Raw genomic sequence first — 20143 nt, 5'->3', positions numbered from 1 at the left:
CATACATATACGCATTCATGCACATACACACACACACACACATGCACCCATGCATGCACACATATACATGTGTGTGTGTTTAAATTTATTTAAAATAAGTACTTTTATTAAATTATTTGAAATAAATCTCCTACTTTGCCCAATTATGTATTTTACTATATATATATCTTCATTTTAAGTAATTATATTACTATTTACTTTGAAAACTTCAGTTTCTGGAAAATTGTAAAAATCTTCTGTAATTTCCAATATTTCAAACATAGGATACCATGCTATAAAATCTGTTTCTTGCGATAAATAGCTAATGAGATCCAAAAACGTCAAGACATTAAGTTGGTTTGCCATCATAAGATGATAGGCGTCATCGATAATTTGAGCACGATTGAGCACATGAATTTTTGTATAATTGTCAGACTTGAGATAATCCGCAATTTTTTGCCAATTTGAAGAATCGTAATTAACACGATAGTATCCTATCGTAAAATTAAATAATATTATAAATTACACCACTTTAAAACTTATTAATTTATTAAAAAATATTTTTTTCTCCTATTTCAACATTTGTTACATACCTATACACGTGCGTGTATATTAAAAATTAACCGCCGCCCAATACTAACCGCCGCCCAATACTAACCGCCGCCCAATACTAACCGCCGCCCAATACTAACCGCCGCCCAATACTAACCGCCGCCCAATACTAACCGCCGCCCAATACTAACCGCCGCCCAATACTAACCGCCGCCCAATACTAACCGCCGCCCAATACTAACCGCCGCCCAATACTAACCGCCGCCCAATACTAACCGCCGCCCAATACTAACCGCCGCCCAATACTAACCGCCGCCCAATACTAACCGCCGCCCAATACTAACCGCCGCCCAATACTAACCGCCGCCCAATACTAACCGCCGCCCAATACTAACCGCCGCCCAATACTAACCGCCGCCCAATACTAACCGCCGCCCAATACTAACCGCCGCCCAATACTAACCGCCGCCCAATACTAACCGCCGCCCAATACTAACCGCCGCCCAATACTAACCGCCGCCCAATACTAACCGCCGCCCAATACTAACCGCCGCCCAATACTAACCGCCGCCCAATACTAACCGCCGCCCAATACTAACCGCCGCCCAATACTAACCGCCGCCCAATACTAACCGCCGCCCAATACTAACCGCCGCCCAATACTAACCGCCGCCCAATACTAACCGCCGCCCAATACTAACCGCCGCCCAATACTAACCGCCGCCCAATACTAACCGCCGCCCAATACTAACCGCCGCCCAATACTAACCGCCGCCCAATACTAACCGCCGCCCAATACTAACCGCCGCCCAATACTAACCGCCGCCCAATACTAACCGCCGCCCAATACTAACCGCCGCCCAATACTAACCGCCGCCCAATACTAACCGCCGCCCAATACTAACCGCCGCCCAATACTAACCGCCGCCCAATACTAACCGCCGCCCAATACTAACCGCCGCCCAATACTAACCGCCGCCCAATACTAACCGCCGCCCAATACTAACCGCCGCCCAATACTAACCGCCGCCCAATACTAACCGCCGCCCAATACTAACCGCCGCCCAATACTAACCGCCGCCCAATACTAACCGCCGCCCAATACTAACCGCCGCCCAATACTAACCGCCGCCCAATACTAACCGCCGCCCAATACTAACCGCAGCCCAATAATCCCTACAATAATGCCCCTATGATTCAAGTTTCTAAACCTAAAAAAAAAAAAAAAAAAAAAAAAAAAAAAAAAAAAAAAAAGAAAAAAAAAAAAAAAAAAAAAAAAAAAAAGAAAAAAAAAAAAAAAAAAAAAAAAAAAAAGAAAAAAAAAAAAAAAAAAAAAAAAAAAAAGAAAAAAAAAAGAAAAAAAAAATCGATCAGTTTGGCACGGGGCACTTATAAACTCAAAATTGATGATCGATGTGATCGACGTTATTGAAGTAAGGGTTAAGTAGTTTTATGATGTACTATTTGTAATAAAATCCGCAATATGATTATGCTATTTTATATATAATATCTGTTACTGCCAAATCTTTATAACCAATATGTTACGCTGTTTAGCAAAGTTCTTCAGCTGGGATTGCATTCGGTATAAGACCGTATGCAATTCCAGTTGAAGAAATCCCAGCTATAAAAGTATACCGGTCTTCTTTTCGCTTTATCCTGCAAATAAGCGCTATAATTTAGATAATATTCAGATATAATCAAGAAATATACTTATAAAACAATAAGTAAACATTTATAAGCAGATATATATACAAAATTTCAATCAATCTACTAAGTGTCACATTTTTGGTATACGATTATCATTCTTCAGGATTGACTGCACTAATCTTATTCAAACTGGTCGCAATCGAAAGCTTGCACTCACATTGTATAAGTAAAGTGCCGTTAGATTTTTGACTAACGGCTTGGTTTCTGAGGAATTTTAATCAAAAGTTTATTAAACGTAAAACTCCGGATAAGCTACTTGGTAGCGTCGCGGCTACTGTACCTAGGCAACATATATAAGCAAACCGTTGACAAGCCGAAACGTCTTTTTTATATACTTGGCGTCGCGACGCTACCGTGTCACAATACAAGTCCTCTTCGGTACCTATTAATCGATGGCTACAAAAAAAAAAAGAAAAAAAAGGGTAGATACTCCATATACATTTGAGGAGGCGCTGAATAGTAATGATTGTGAAAATTGGATAAAAAAGATGGAAAAAAAAAAAAAAAAAAAAAAAAAAAAAAAAAAAAAAAAAAAAATATCGCCTACCAACAAATATAAGTTCCAGAAAATATGTTATATCCGTTATGCTTTATCTCGAGATGGAAAATTTCACCGTCGATGGACATGTCAAGATTGAAGCCAACGTTGTGCAACAGACAAGACAGATCGTTATGCACTCGGCGGAAATTAAGCATCATACGGTAACTGTGACAGCTAATCAGACAGAAGTTAAAATTGTAAATCAAAATATTGAAAAGGAATATGACTTTTTGTGATCAATCTTGATCAAGAACTGTCTGCTGGAACAAAATTGATCATCGAAATCAAGTACACGAGTTACTTAAATCCATCAGAGCTTTATGGCTTTTATAAAAGTTCCTATGTGAACGAGAATGGTAAAACGAGGTAATGAATTGAGTATTATTAATAGTAAATCTCCGGATTTATGATTTAATGAAATGTTTTATGCAAGTCAGTACTGAATACTTCTTGAATGCCCTTTCTGTTTTGCAAAGAAATATGAGGAAAATTCTTTAAAAAGAAAAAAACCGATTGTCTCATCTTGAATTTAAATATCTTGGATGACCAATCTTATCAACAAACATGATAAGAAAGATAACTTACTATTAAAATTTATGTATTCGATTAATTGTATTATACTAGATGGCTTGCAGCCACGCACTTAAATCCTGTTTGCGCCAGAAAAATGTTCCCTTGTTTTGATTAACGGGCAATGAAAGCACTCTTCACCGTTCAAGTTAGAGTACCATTAGGCTACAAAACTGTCAGCAATATTGAATGGCGATCGGTGACAAAAATGTATATAAGTATGTATATATTTAAATATACTAGATGTTCCCTAATGTAAATTTGATTAAATGTTATCTCTTTTAACTTTTGATTATGATAGTTTATATACACGAATACTCTTAATGACATGACGTTGGAATCGCAATTCGTGGTGGACTAAATGCATTCTGCTTTTAAACCAACACGCACGCCTTGAATTATGACGTATATGGTCCAAGTGAAATTCGAAGTATATTCGTTAGTATCACTTATAACAAAGGCGCCAGCTTATTAAGAATGCTAGAAAAATCATATGGAAACGGAATGTTCTATGAGGCATTAAGTGATTATCTTAACAAAAAGTACGTTTGTAATCGTAAATATGACAGGTTTTTTTTTTGTAAATTGGAAATATTTTTCTAATTAATTAAACAAAATAAACAAAAAATCTCCTGAATCTTTATTAACGATTACTAAAAGTTTATTGAATATTGGTTATTATTTAAACATATAGACACATATACAATACTTATATATTATTTTATATATAATAATATTAATTAATAAATTATATATAAAAAATTAATCATAATAAAAAACTATTTTTTTTAAATAGCTAAATAATTAGCTTCTATTAATCATATCTCTTTAACAAGATAATGATCTAGTAACTGTAATTGTAAGAAAATGGAATTGTAATAAAACTACTCATGGTAGATATGTATTTTTCCAATGATATAAAAAAGTATTTTTTTAATGCTTAAAATATATAAGAGCTTAAATATATAATAATAATATTAATTAATAAATTATATATAAAAAAATTAATTATAATAAAAAACTATTGTTTTTTAATTAGCTAAATAATTAGCGTTTATAAATCATATTTCTAACAAGATAAAGATCTAGTATCTTTTATTACAAATTTCTAATAAGTTTTAAATTAATATTAAAAATAGATAAACATATATCTGGTTTGCAAAATTGTCATATTTGTTGATTATAATTTTCTTATAATTTTATTTTCTTTCTTGTGTTACAGTTGGCCGAAATGAGACAAATATGTCCAACAGTTCAATCTTGCGATTTTTTATCTTGTTTTGAATATTTTCGAATACTTCCTCTTCAAATTTATTTTTTGCAAATTTGTTTATCTAAAAACAGATTATGTTTATATTTATTAAAAATTTAATGACACATTGTGTATAATGATATGATAGCTTCAATTTAATATGTCAGCATTCCATATAGAACTAATGTGCTAACAAATCAGTGTATAAAAAATATAGAAAAATATGACTATTGCTATTGTTTAAAATAAATTCTGGCCTTTTATTTATATCTGTTATTGTGTGTTTTAAATCTTTCAAATTTTTTATTTAAGCTATGAAATTTTAATAACAATGGCATTCTCTCTCTCTTTCTCTCTTTCTTTCTATCGAAAAAATTTAAAATCTATAATTTTTGATAAAAGTAAAAATAAATAAAGAGCTTATATATAATTTTGTAAACAGACATTAATCTGCTAGAAAGAAAAAATTACTTCTTACTTAATTTTATTATACAATAAATTATAAATAAAAACATTATATATATAAGAAGTATATAGAAAATAAATAAAAATATAATCTTTATAAAATTTCTGGTTAATAAATTATTAATTATAAAATTATTAATTATTGTTCTTTAAAATATAATAAAAAGATATTTGTATATTAAAATTTAAATTAAATTAATGTTGAGTGTATAACAGATATTCACCTATTTGTTGTAAATTAACAATAATCCAATCATTTGGATCAATTCCATCAATAGTTATATTTTGATCTTGCGGTCTTAGCCAATGAGTGGGCAAAGTATTAGAGAAATCGGGATTTTTTTGCGTAGTAAAAGTCAGAGGTATCCACCATCTATCATTATCGACGTGCTTTTCACTTTCTGGGCGGAAATGTTCTTGCGTTAATATTATCTCATTAGTGTCATTGTTTCGGGTCACGTGTACTACAGGAAAATGCCTTTGTTTTATCCAGGTATCCATTACCTCTTTCAATCTATAAGCGTTATGCGGGACATTTGATTCATCTAGGATTGCTTGCAAAGCGTTCCATAAGTCGTCCGAAGTAGCCGAACTGAATTGACTAAATTATGAAAGATAGAAGATAGATTTGTTAAGAGAATAATAACGCAATAATTTATACTAGTGTAAATTAATTCAATTTAGTTAATTGTCGAATGTTATACATGAAGCATTCAGAATGTAATATTAATTTATTTTTCTTTTCTTCTGAGAAAGATGAGAATAATGTTTGGTAAAATTGTCAGAAATTATCTGTAATGCTGATATATTTATTAAACACAAAAAATTTTCATTATTTTAAAAGTTAATAAATTCAATAATAAAATTTTTAATCACGATGATTAAATTGTTTTATTGTTCATTGAGAAATGTAAAAAGTAGTTTTAGCTGTACAATGTTTTCTTGACAGATTTTTATGTAGGCAACTTAGCGATAACATCAATTTAAACTTTTTATTTTTAAGTCGAATTACAATTATATTGGACACTTTATACCGAAATAAAGAAAGGATAAATATATTACTTACTGCATGCGTAAATATTTAATAATACCCTTCCGAAATACCTCATCGGTAATTATATGTTGCAACATGCGCAGTATAGCGGGCGCTGCAATGTGAGTAATATATAAACGTAATTGATATAATAAAATAATATATTAGCATCCATATGTTCGTAAACATGGCTAATAAAAAAATCAATTCTTATGATTTAAATACATTTTAACAGAGAAAATTTTTCCTATTTTTCTTCTGTTGTTTTTGATTATCTATGTTTGTGAACTTGAGGATAGTGATTTATTTACTCAACCTTACCCTTGCCGTAACTAGAATAAGAGAAAAGTGATTCAATTTCTTCTGGGCTATTGACTTCTAATGTAATAGGCTTCATATTCTTAGCAATATCGATATGAAGAGCTGATTGGTGAGTATTAACAACGAAATGTTCCATTACTCGCCAATCCTCAAAAATCTAGAAATATACATGTTATAATTTCAGATCAATTAAAATGGATTAAAATCAATTTAATATTATAAATTAATGATAAAATGTAAAATGTAAAAGTAACTACAATATACATATAATAATATAAGTGTGTTTGAAGAAACATGTGTTAAAAGTCTTTTAAATGTCTTAAGTTATCATAATCTACAATAATTGACGATGCATTTTTTTTGTCATATACAAAACCGTAAATGATTCAACTATATTATATTATATTTAAATTTAATATAAAAATATAAAAAGCGCCACACAAAACTTGCAATAATGAATCTACCTGATTGAGAATGTATTCTTCGAAGAACGACGCAAATCCCTCATTTAACCATACATGAGACCACCATAATGGACTGACTACATTACCAAACCATTGATGTGCCATTTCATGTGCTGCTGTCACAGCTACGTTTTGTTTAGTAGATATCGTGTCAGAAGTTTCATCGTATACAAAGGATCGTTCACTAAAAATTGTTATAAATAATGCAGTTATGTTCATTTTAATATGCTTTATATATAATTATACAATATATTTAACGTTTATATATGATTATTCAGAGTAAAGAAAAATTAAAAAAAAATATATATTTTAAGCAAATATTTATATACTCTTTCTGAAATTTTACGAAAAATGTTAAATGTGTAAAAAATATATTACTACATACATTAACAGGAATGCTCAATATGTAGAAAAGTATCTTTCTCTAAAATATTGCATATATATACGCAATTATCGAATTATGACATCAAGCAATTTCGTATTAAATCTTGTATTTTATGTGAGTTAAGGATCTTGGTATATTATAATGATGATGATGGCAGAAGTAGCAAATAGTATAGTAGATAATAATAATAAATAATGTTAAAAGAACAGTACATATGGTATTAGAAAAACTTTCAAATGTTAATATTTACTTACGCTATATTTCCTTCTTCATTGACATAAGAAGTTTTGAAAAAACCCTGCAAGTCATCGTTTAGGATACCGACATATCGCATCTTTAGAGTATAATTTCCAGGTGATAACTCGTCATCAAAGTGAAGAACTAAGATTTGTGTTATATTGTCGTAATTATACATTGCCGGCGTGTAGACAATGTCATTATTGTCGAGCAACGATGTCGCCGCTTCGTCTATTGTTAATTCCAGTACATGCAAACTCAAGTTTTGCGTTATACGATGAATTGTGATGTTGATACTGGATTCTCCGTCAAAAGTAAAGTTACCTTCCTCAATATACGGTATTAGCTTAATATCATAATATACCGGAGTTACGTTGTCCGGTAAACGATAATTAACCGCCACGTGCGAATCATTGCTTGAATCTTTGTCAACAGGAAAAGCTACTGTAGCAAATATTAGGCCAATATTTATTAACAATTTCAGAATTGCCATGCCAATTCTCCTTTCAAGTATCTGCACAAACGTTATCAGAAGAAAAATAATATAATACAAATTGTAATTTCAGTTATTTTATCATTGCATTAAGTACATTTTAAGAAAGAGAGGGAGAGATTGTGTGAATACAAATAATATAAATTTTATGTAGCTATTATGGATGTTTGCGATAGAAAAATCGATGGATTGGTATGAAAGGTCAGTCTGTATAATAATCGCGCAAATATATTAAAGACACTTTTTATTCGACGTTTCACAAGTATGTAATTACATTAAAAAACTATATACAATTATTTACAGAACACTCAATCGTAGCATAAGTAATTTTTCGACCAAAAACCGAAGTGGGTCACTTTGATATTCAAGAAACAAATGACTTCGAATTTGCACAAAAGTAAACTTGTCGGCGACTGTTATTTTACTCACACTTGTGTGAGATGATATTTAGATTGTGAACTGGTATCTTTCATTATTTGGTTGTTCTAGATAAATCCGGAGAGATATCAGATCAAAACATCTATTGGTGTCGAAATGAACCCGAGGGAATCAAAGCTGTTTGATCTCATGCGGAAAATCTATTTTTTTCGGCCTTAACAAAACGAGGTGTCATCGTTGAATGAGTTTATGTCATCGCCTCGTTTGTCTCGATTTTATAGTTTAGAATACGGTCTAATAAACAATCGAAAAATAACTAAATAATATTAATTACGTGCAATTATGATTCACGTAATGTATTTCTTCAATACTTTAGAAATTTGATTCTTGATGTACATATTGAATAAATGTCTATACGTAGGCAAAACCGTTGACAAGCCGGAAAGAATTTTTTTATATACTTGGCGTTGCGACGCTACCGCGTTGCTTGATATTCGCCCAAGCATAATGCATGTGCAATTTGCATGCGGTAAATCACGCGGGGACCGTATCAGGCATAGACTTTTTTTTTTTTTTTAATTTCGAACAATGGTCAAATCTCTCTCTTAGTTTCTGGATAAAGAAAGAAGTGCAAAAATAATTTTAATATTTTTTAACAAGTAAACAAAAAAATTTATTACAACTTCGAAATTTTGGGCAACTGTAGCCAAATGCAAATGGTAGAGCGTCAGTTTCATATAAAATAATTCTTCTATGGAATTGATTGCACAAGGGGAGTAAAGAGAGATTGTTATAAATCTGGAATTGAGATATAATTACACTTGATAGGAAAAAAATTTCGTGCCTTTGTGCACAATAATTAGTCCTATAGAATAATTATTTTCTGTGAAACTGACACACTTCCATCTGCATCTGGCTCTTAATTGCTCGCAAAATCTCAAAGTTGTGATTTTCATTTTAGAGCCTTATAAATGTCTTTAAAAAATATATATATTCTAAATTTAAATTAAATGTGAATGATTTTAATCTATACATTTACAATGCGTCACGGTTTTATTGCTCCATTTTAATGAACATTCATGACAATGTTTTTCTTTTTATAGATATAGATATATTCTACATTATGATATATCAAATATGTTATATGGAAAATTTCTCTCTTTCTCTCTCCCTTTCTTCTACCAACGCTTATTGATATTGTCGTATACATAGTAAAAATATTGATTATATACACTGTGGAACAATTAAGTTTCGAGACTTTCGTATAAAAAATTTATTTTTAATCGTACAAACCTTAGACAATTAAAAGGTTTCAATGTAGTCACTACCTAACTCGACATACTTAGTTCAACTTCTCCGCCATTGCTCAAAGCAGCTCTGATAGTCCTCTGAAGCAAGTCCTTTCAAAATTTGATTCATGTTTTTTTTTATGTATCTTCGAAACATTACATTTATGCGTAGTGTTCCTTCCATTATACCGATTTTTAAACAAAATTTTATAACACAATTTTGCGTGACTGTATCTCATTAACTATTGAACCAAATAGTTTAAAACTTGCATCACGTGTTGAGTATTGAGTTGTGAATAACCCTTTAAAATGGCAGCACAAACGAATCAAACGTTCGGAAATGCGAAGCGAGTCTCGAAACTTGATTGTTTGACAGTGTATATTCATATTTAAAATATTGACCAGATATAATCTTCGTCAACATTGTAATTAATTATTTATTGTTGCCAATGTATATACGATTAGTATTACCTTTACGCTATTTATATATTTGCGCGAATAATCCTTGAAATCGGATCACGAAATGTTGCAACAGCTTTACACTTATTGTTAGATAACTATCACCTTACTATTCGATAATAAAATAAGTGCCTCTACTTATAAAGCAAAATGAATCTAATCATTGACATTCGATTACCTTGTATAAATTCGAAATGACTGTCGGATGTTTGACGATCATCCATTGTTATTTTAAATGTGTCTACAGTATGAATAATTTATATTATTAACCTATGCTTTGTATTATGAAACGGCAAAATATGAATTATGTCAGTTATAATTTACAAATACCGGCAGCATAAAAAATACTATTAAAGCGATTTTTATCTCTAAGACAACAAAACTTTTATTTCGATTTATTTTATTATTACGACTATTTTTTAAAGATGTTCATTGTATTTTGTGTATAAAATAGTTACAAATATTACTTTATTATAATTATTATATAATAATACAAATTATATATCGTATATCAGAGATGTGCATTTTATTAATTTTCCAAAGTGTAATACTACAAATAAATGATCTTTTATTAAGTATTAAAGTTATATTAAAAACATTTTGGAATTAAATTATTTAAAATAAATAACAATCGCGATAACAATCAATCAAATTATTGCAATACTTTTATGATTCAGTAAAAATAATATCTCATGAAAATGTCTGCAAACGTCTTAATTCTATTGTATATTTATTAAAAATTGATAAAAAGATCAATGTCTTTTCTCTCTTCTTTTTCTTTCTTTTTATTTCGGTTATAAATAACTATAAATTACGTTAAACTTATTGTATAAGTGATATAAATAGCAATCAGCATATGTAAGTATATTTACATAATCATGCACACACAATTATAAATCTAAATTATATATTTCTTAATTAATATGAAGCTGTTCAGATAAAATATAATACATGTATGAGATATTTCATTTTTTCTCACTTACAAAATCAAGTGCAAGAATGTCTCAACAATAGAATCAATATTGGAAGGATCGAAAAAAATGTTGTATGATATCGAGTTGATCGAATCTAACTTAATCGATTAGAGACATTATAACACCATAATGAATTGCAAAAGATACTATGTATTTGAATTTCTCAATTGAATCGTGCGAGTAGTACTGGAATGATCACTAGAAACGATGCAAGAGTAAAGGAACTTGCAGAGTTTGGTTCTTTTTGTTCGTGATTTTTATCGAGCCATTTCTGAACTTCTGGTCGATAGGTTTTAATCCAGGCAAGGTTTTCTATCGCCTGAGCCAATCCTGTAAACTTTTCGAACTCTTGCACGTATTTGTGGACGACTAGTGACAGCTAAAATGTAAAAATATTCTCATATAAAGAACTTGTAGAACCATCAATATCGACTGTGAATGCTATTGGATTTTTAGATATAGTGCGTATTTGGTGATGCTACATGTTAAAGATGCAATACCTCGCGAAATTGTGAAATACTTAATCAATCTACTCCTAGATAAGATGTAAACACGATCAAGAACAAGATAGAAATGGAACCTCTCGTAGATTATAATTACTTTATTTACACAAAAGATATATTATCGCATTTTAAAATTCCTCCCGTCCACATATGAAGTTTGTAACTGCTTAAAAAAAGTTCAAATTGAAGACGATATAAAATTTTGAGAAAAACTTTCCCAACATTAACTCTTAATATAAAATTATAAATATTAATTAAATTACATTGCAAAAATTATAATAAAAATTAATTTATATCATATAAAATGGCACTTTTAACATAATTATTAAATTGGAAATAATAGATCAAGGTTTTCAAAAAAAATATATGTCACATAAAGCACATGAAGTTTATCTACTAAAAAAGCGCAATAAATCATATAAGAATAATATTTTACCTGTATATATTGCTCGTCAGTTGTGACTTTAATGGCAAGTTTATTAAGAAGAGCGGAAAGTTGTTTGTTATTTTCATCTCTGTAAAGAAATTATATTATTAACTTCATGGTATCTATATCTATAATTCATGGTATCGTATTACCAAATTATATATAAGTAACAGCAAACAACTTACATCTTTTTGATTTCATTGATATGTTTATTAATGAAATCTAGAAGAGCATCGAAAGACTTGGCGTTACCCGCAGCTATCGAATTCATCACAGAGAAAATATCTTTGGCATTTTCTTCGATAGTTGAGTTGAGCAATTTGTCTATATTTTCCATGGATGCGCAACCAAGACCATTCAGAATGTCACCCCGTTCGTCTATATCTGTGCTGTCTTGAAACTTCTTTAAAGTATTTTGCCACGTCTCTGCATTCGCCTTTCGCAATCCAGCACAAATAATTCCCCTTCTCAAGTCTGGCGAGAGTCTACAAATTCATGGCCAGTAATTATCATAACTATATATTTTTTTTATTTGTTTATATGCAGGGTGTTAAAAAAACCATTCAATATTTATTTGGTAGATAGGACACACCATACTGAGTAAATATACCTTACTAAACATAAGTCGAAAGCTCAACCGTTTCTGAGATATAAACATTTTTGTATGTTAGCATCATGATTGACTTACTGACTTCTATATATATATATATAATATTTAGAACAGAGATTTATAGATTCGTAAATTCTTTAATACTACATTTATACCGAAACAAAAAAATATATTGTATATTATAATGCATCATTAGATAATATATTTCATATTCAAATTACGTTTGTACGGTGACTTTGTAATGAAAATATAAATCGTTATTTATAGCAAATGTAATCTTAATTATAGGTTCACAAATTATTAAGCACAGGGCACGAAATTTATTTGAATTTGTGAGTTCACTCGAGAGCCTAATTTCTTAAATTTGTTAATTATTATTACTTTAATTGAAATATTTAAGTATTTAAATTAAATATGACATATTAAATCTAACATGACGTATTTGACTTAAATACTTAAATATTTCAATTAAAAAAATGATAATCAGTTGAACGCATTTAGTCAAGTTAACAACTTTTTTTTCTTAGTGTAGGTTCAAATTACGGTAAGCTTTTGTACTTACTTTTTTCCCCCTTTTTCTTTTAACCATTGTTCGAGTTCTCCCTTAGCGAAGTTTTCGCAGTCTTTTTGTCCATATTTACAAGCTGTATCGAGTGCCAATACTTTGCCTAGTTTTGTCACATGCGAACCTTCGGGATCTGTGTAATTAACTTCGTTTGCAAACTTTTCTATTTTTTGAGCGACATAAGCCTGAAATTCAGTGGTATATTAGAGAGAAAGAAAGAGCATTCGCAAATATCTTTTTCTTACACTTTTAAGGTTTATAACACAATCAGTGAGAGCACGTGTATTTTATCGTATTCAACTTACATGATATTTATCATGGTTTTCCATGCCCTGTAATATACGGTCCAGATAATCGAATGCTCTGATAGCCGCATACCATGGTATGTAGTCGGTTTCTTCGTTCAAATACTTTGTAATCTGCAAAGCGCTATCATAGTTTAAGTATCCCGCTCGCGCGAGATTTAATGCATCGTCTATCAACTGGGCACGGTTGGTGTTGCTTATATTTTTATAATTTTCTGTTTGTAAATACACCGCTAGACGATTCCAATTGTCGGGATAGTAATTGACGCGATAATATCCTGCAAAATGATATTATCTTGGATTTTTACGTAGCAACGTTTCTTGTTGTTTTCATGATAAATTTGTCTACGTCATTTTATAACGATGATTGTGAATATAGTCTTATGACAAATATGATAATTTGAAATAAATCATATTATTTTTTTATATTATTTGTCACATACTCATACAATTTTATTATTACATAGAATATTAATGGCAACGGCAAAGTTAAAAGCATGTGCGTTAAATATGTTTTGTTAAATAATTAAAATATATTTTTTGATATATAAATATACAAAAGTTTCTCTACTTTAAAAAAGCAACGAATATAACATAAACTATTTTTACAATTACGGGAATTTCTTCGTTATATACTCTCTTTGTTTCTTATAAAGAGAATATGTATATAACGGAATAATCAGTTGAATCATCAGTTATTGGAATAATCAAATTAATGATTGATCATTAAAGTATTATACTGACGCTAAAAATTGAACAGCGGCATAACAATGCATGTGTACCTGTCTGATCCTTATTGAAAAGTATCCATTGTGTATCGTTCACAGGAACTGTGTTATTATGATCTGGAGCACTTTCAGGTTTCATCAACAATGATTTTGTATTTTCGGGTGCTTCTTCTGTGACGTAGGTGATGGGTATGTACCATTGAGTCGTATCCTGCTTCGCTGGTTTTACCAAGTAAAATCGCTGCTGTTTCAGATAAACTATTCTAGTTGAATTCTCTGGCCTCTCGACCGTGACAACAGGATATCCCGCTTTGTTTAACCAATTATCCATAACTTCATAAAGCGAGAGGTTATCTAGTAAATCTTTCTTAATGTCATCTGTTTGGATCTTTTCAAGAGCTTCAAAGAGCTCATACGGAGTAACGGAGTTATATTTACTAAAATTAAAAAAATTTATTATTATTCTACTAAGTATATTTTTTTAGAATGGTGCATATACAATATATATATATCAGGTCTACCGAAAAGTTCTGTCCGTTTTTGGAATAAAACAATATTATAATATTATTTGATAGCTTTGTACATTTTGATAACTATTTAAAAATTAATTAAATTTAAACATATATCAACATAATAGAAAATAAATAGTATAAATAAATAATATAGAAAATAAACAATAAAATGCATTTAAAAATGTTGCATATAAAAATGTATTAAATTAGCACATAAATATATATGTATAATTATTAAAAATAATTATAATATTATATAATGTTTAGCAAATGTAAATATTTATAAAAACCTTTTTTATTATTAGGAATATGCAATAATTATAATTTACTGACTTACTGTTTATTCAAATATTTTTTAAGTCCTTTTTGGAAGACATCTTCTCCCAAATATTTTTGCAACATCCGGAGAATAGAAGCGCCTATAAATTAAATAAATTAGAATACCGATAATTACTTTTATTGCATTATTAAAGATAAACTAAAAAAGCTGACTTACCTTTTTTGTAGGCAATATCATCGAACAAAGCTTGAATTTGATTAGGAGTTTTTGTATTGATTTCAGAATTCAATGGACGAGTTTTAGTGGTTGCATCAATAACGAATGCGGATGCTTGTAAATTTTTGATAACAAATTGATCCATAAGACGCCAGGACTCATCAAACTGCAATTTAAAATAACATTATTTAAAATAGCCAGCGGTTTTGTTATCTATTACGATTCTGCAATCTTACGATGCATTATTTTATTGCTGACATACAATACAGTGTAAAATAAATCGATTATAATGTTGATATAAATTATGTCTTTTATTAATATAAATATGTTAATGTATTCAATGCCTTTTCTTAATTAAATTACTTAAACAGAATCTATCTGGAATTTTTATAGTACACATAAAATTTCTTATTTTATTGTAACTTAATTATATATATATTTAATTTTTGGTATTTTATATTTACCAGTGTCTGAACAACCTGTTCGGTTGTATAATATTGAAAGAAGGTGGCAAAACCTTCGTTTAGCCAGATATAATCCCACCAATCGCAAGTTACTAAATTACCGAACCACTGATGAGAGAATTCGTGAACTATCACTGTCGCTATACTCTGTTTATCTTGCGTAGTTGTTTTGCCTTCGGTGTAGAGAAGCGCAGACTCTCTTGAAAATAAACAAGACGTTATTGTTAATGCACTAATAAAATGTTTATAAATATGATATTAAAATTTGCGAGATTGTAAATAAAAATTATATAATGTATAAAATGGTCGACATATTTGTTTAGAAAAACATGAAAGATATGTAATAAAAATTTTTATATTGTATACAGAATTGAGATTAGCGCATTACAATATGATAAATTAAAAGATCGATAGATAAAGCTGTTGAAATTTGCACGTTTAAGATAAAGCGGTTAGGGACTTTGTACTAATGAAGATATATAGAGGTTTAAGTCTTGATTATTTTCCAATTAACGATTTTTGACCAATATTACCTATAAGTCACAAGACCCCAATTCTCCATAGCACCGGCCCCAAAATCTGGGATTGAAATTTGATCCATCTTCATTTTTGAATTGCTTGGCTGGTAATAACCGATACCAGTAAAGGTTTTTAATTTTTTCAATGTTTCTTGCCCAATTTTTAATGCAAATTCTGTGCTATTGATCGCATTAGGTCTTGTCCAAACGCCAAACGTTTCATTCCCCTTCTTTTTGTAATCCGAAACTACAAAGGCCACGAGGTAGGTAGACATCTTTGGTGTTTGGAAGAAAATCGTCTTGTTAGTCTCTTTGTGGTTTGTATCCTCAAGCATATTCGAGACCGCACGGTATTCCGTATTAAGCGCGCTAGTATTGATAATAATCGTAAAAGTTGCCTTTATTGCAGGTTCGTCCCAGCATGGAAATGCTTGTCTTGCGCCTACTGGTTCGAAATGAGTCGTTGCGAGCCATCTATAACATATAAAAGATCACATTATTACAAAGAATAATTTTCTATTTTATTTTATATACTTGCGCCTATTAAAATAAAATTATTTGTTTCAAAGAAAACATTTATTTTAATCTTAATTTACTAGTAAAGTTTAAATCAACATTGTTCTACAAATACCAATATCTACAAATATTAATATCTACAAATAGAATTGATCATTCGGTTCTTGTGACAAAAGATTTTTAGAAAATCTATATAAAAAAAATTACTTAAGCTAGAATGTTGATAATGCAACATTTGCTTGAAATCATTGTAATGATTTTTTAAATTTAGGTATGGTATAAAGCTTATATTAGTATAAAAGAATTTTAGTCTTAAAGAAAATTTAAATAGGTTTTTACATAATTATTATTTTACCTTGTTTCGTTGTTTTTGTTTTGGTAAGAACTATTATAGAAGCCACGTAATTCATCATTTTTTAACACTCCAGTATAGTTTAAAATTAGTTTTACATCTTGCATGTCACTCGTAATTTTTTCTTTCAAAACTAGAGTTACAAAATCTTTTTGCTTGTTTAGTATTATATCTGCTATAGTTATATTTTCGGTTTCATTCTTGTACATCAAATTTATTTCTTTAAATTTAAGTTGCTTGGCATGAAATGTTATAGTCGTAGTATTTTTCTTAATGTCGAGGTCGATTTTAGAATATCCGTCGAAAGTAAAAGTCTTTTCATCCTTGGTGTCGAGATATGGCGTCAATTCGATGACATAGTTTTTAGGCACGACATTGTCCGGCAATCTATAGTCGTCTAGTACTTCGTGAATGAGTTCCGGAGCTACGTTTTCAAAAAGAGGATTGCCTGCCCAGCAAGTTGCCAGGGCAAGCATCAGTGGCAGCAGATATTTCATCATTAATATCTGCTATAAATTAAAGAATTTTGCGCGATCTACCCTGTTATAAATAAAATATGAATAAATAGTAATAAAAGTATATATCCAATAGTGTTGATGTTTTGATGAGAATAATGTAAAAAAGGAATATAATTATTGATCTTTGGAAAATATTTGAATAAATATTTATAATAATAAGCAAGATTCTCTTGAAATTTATTGACAACTTGACAACCTAATAACTATTTCTGTTTAACTTTAAATGAGAATTTGTAATAAAATAAAAAGAAGAAAAGATTCAAGGAAAAAGATATTACATATGGGTATTTAAATTATGTACTACACGAGAAATACAACTTCAATAAACATCTGCTCGCGCTATAAGTTCTTGTTATCAAAAATGCTGTTTTTACATTAATTAATAATATATTATTCTATAGGATAGAAAATAAGTTCTATAAAAAATATAAATTTGATTTTTTATCTTAATTCACTTTAATTTTTATGATTAAATTATTAAAATATAATTTCCAATGTATTATGTTAGATGTACGGTAAATTTGCTAATAAATTGATAAAAATGAAACTGCACACACATAACCGCAATTGATTGTTATCAAGAGTAAAATTATTGTATATATAAAAAATCCTTTATACATATACTTTTCTTCTTTTGTAATAAAATTAATTTTCTCTTACATAAATTCAATTTTCTTATTTTAATGAGATCGAAATAACGTACCTTAAAGCTAATCAAAGATGAAGAGCCGTGCGGGTCGATGCCACGTCCCCGCAGAGGCAAGGTTTTATTGAAAGACTGCCGGGCCAAAATTCGGCGCCTTATAAGGCAACGATGGTGGGACGTATCGCAATGTCGCTGCTTTTTCTAATCTTATCGCGACAGTCTCACAGAACAGTAAGTATTATATTCTTTGGGGTATGATCGCTAAATGGACTATTCTGAATGCGACTCGCAAAATTTCCTGGGTAGTTTCAACATTGACAACGCTGATAATGCGATAACTTAAATATTGTTATCCGGCCAATCAATGCCAAGCCAGGTCATAGATATCACAGAAATCCCACTTTTTATCGCTGATATCTTGTGAAAAGTGTCGATTGCTTAAGCTAAACGCCGCATCAATTTGTTATAGACTAGTAAAATTAGTATAAAATTTTTTGCTTTTATATTAAAAATTAATTTTTTATAAATAAAATATTGTTTTAATTTGAAAAAAATCTACATATAATATCTTTTTTCTCGTATTAGATGTTTGAACAGAAGAACTATGCAACGTTAGAAAAAAAACAATCTGAGAAGCGATTAAATAATGAAACTTTTCAATTTTATTTAAAAAAAATTAAAATAATTATAATTGTGTGTTTTGTTCAAAATCCGTCTTTTCCAGCATCGATACGACAAGTGGCATATTTAATCAAAATTTAAAATAATTTATGGAGATTCTGTTTCACAGTATAGCTTTTACAGGTCGCCAGTGTTTCCGAAAAATCTTCTTTTTATGGGTAATTATAATTAATTTTTTATTCGTAAAATTAAAATATAATTATAGTTATAGTTGCGGTCGATTATAATGATATAAGATTTATTATTGCATTGTGATTCTTTCTGTGTATGCATTATTAACTTTATTAACATTATTTAATATATATAAATTTATTTATATTAAATTATCTGTGCAATATGTGTAAATATGATATTCAAAATTAATTCTAATGTGTTCTAGTGTTAAAGCGTATAAAAATATTCGCACGTAATAAGATTTTTTTATAAATCTTTTTTATCATTATTTACAGTATATTTACGCAGAAAGAGATAAAGATTGATCCATTCGGAATATCATCAACGCAACATACAAACAATGTAATTCAAATTCGCAAAATATTAATTTTCTTGAGCAAAAGTTTCGTTGCGTTATATGTATATGTATCTCTTTACATTATTAGCATTATTAACACACACACACAACCAAATCATAAAATATATTGCAAGAAACGCGCAAACAACATGCAAACAATTACATAAGTTAATATACTATCAAAGATAATAAAATTATTAGGTATAAAATAAAAAGAAAAGATATACATATAAGATATACACATATATAATATTATATAAACGTTTATCAATTTTATATAAAAAGATGAGAAAATGAAACAATTAATAATCTTGATAATTTGTTAGATATAATTGGTTAGATATAATTCTCTTGATAATTGTATTTGAGTAATCAATTTAAGTATAACATTTTTCGTTTTATGCACAGATAATTAATATCGAAAAGATTAAAGATTAAACAATATTCAATCATCTTTTCTTGTATCATTTAAAACTTACAAATACTCATATGCTCAGTAAAATTATTGAGAAAATACTATGTTCTCTTTTTACAAAAATCATTTTAATTTTTTTATTTTCTTTAAAGAAAAGATTTAATAAAGTTTCTTTATTAAATATTTTCTAAGTTTCTTTATCAAACGATAATGTATGACAATATCTCGTACGTTAAATATATCTAATTAAAATAATTTGCATTAATATTTAGATATA

The 20143-nt window shown here is 29.4% G+C and overlaps 2 protein-coding genes across 2 annotated transcripts; both read right to left on the bottom strand.

The window, feature by feature from the left end:
* Positions 1–167: 167 nt before the first annotated feature.
* Positions 168–10472, bottom strand: LOC115237794 (aminopeptidase N-like). The gene is made up of 8 exons (XM_029811069.1): positions 10138–10472; positions 7524–8020; positions 7270–7282; positions 6885–7109; positions 6421–6577; positions 6133–6214; positions 5291–5667; positions 168–473 (listed from the first exon to the last, which is right to left on the bottom strand). Exons 2-8 carry the CDS (start codon positions 7997–7999, stop codon positions 175–177), a joined length of 1629 nt encoding a protein of 542 aa, XP_029666929.1. The 5' UTR covers positions 8000–8020; positions 10138–10472; the 3' UTR covers positions 168–174.
* Positions 10473–10892: 420 nt separating this feature from the next.
* Positions 10893–18519, bottom strand: LOC115237797 (aminopeptidase N-like). Its single transcript, XM_029811072.1, has 12 exons — positions 18317–18519; positions 17099–17635; positions 16243–16701; positions 15710–15908; positions 15246–15411; positions 15087–15168; positions 14292–14674; positions 13510–13787; positions 13202–13389; positions 12215–12514; positions 12039–12117; positions 10893–11478 (listed from the first exon to the last, which is right to left on the bottom strand). Exons 2-12 carry the CDS (start codon positions 17593–17595, stop codon positions 11263–11265), a joined length of 2847 nt encoding a protein of 948 aa, XP_029666932.1. The 5' UTR covers positions 17596–17635; positions 18317–18519; the 3' UTR covers positions 10893–11262.
* Between the last annotated feature and the right edge of the window lie 1624 nt (positions 18520–20143).

Source organism: Formica exsecta, unplaced genomic scaffold (assembly GCF_003651465.1).
Source record: "Formica exsecta isolate Colony F162 unplaced genomic scaffold, ASM365146v1 scaffold31, whole genome shotgun sequence".
NCBI lineage: Eukaryota > Metazoa > Arthropoda > Insecta > Hymenoptera > Formicidae > Formica > Formica exsecta.
This window is presented reverse-complemented; position numbering and strand designations above follow the sequence as displayed.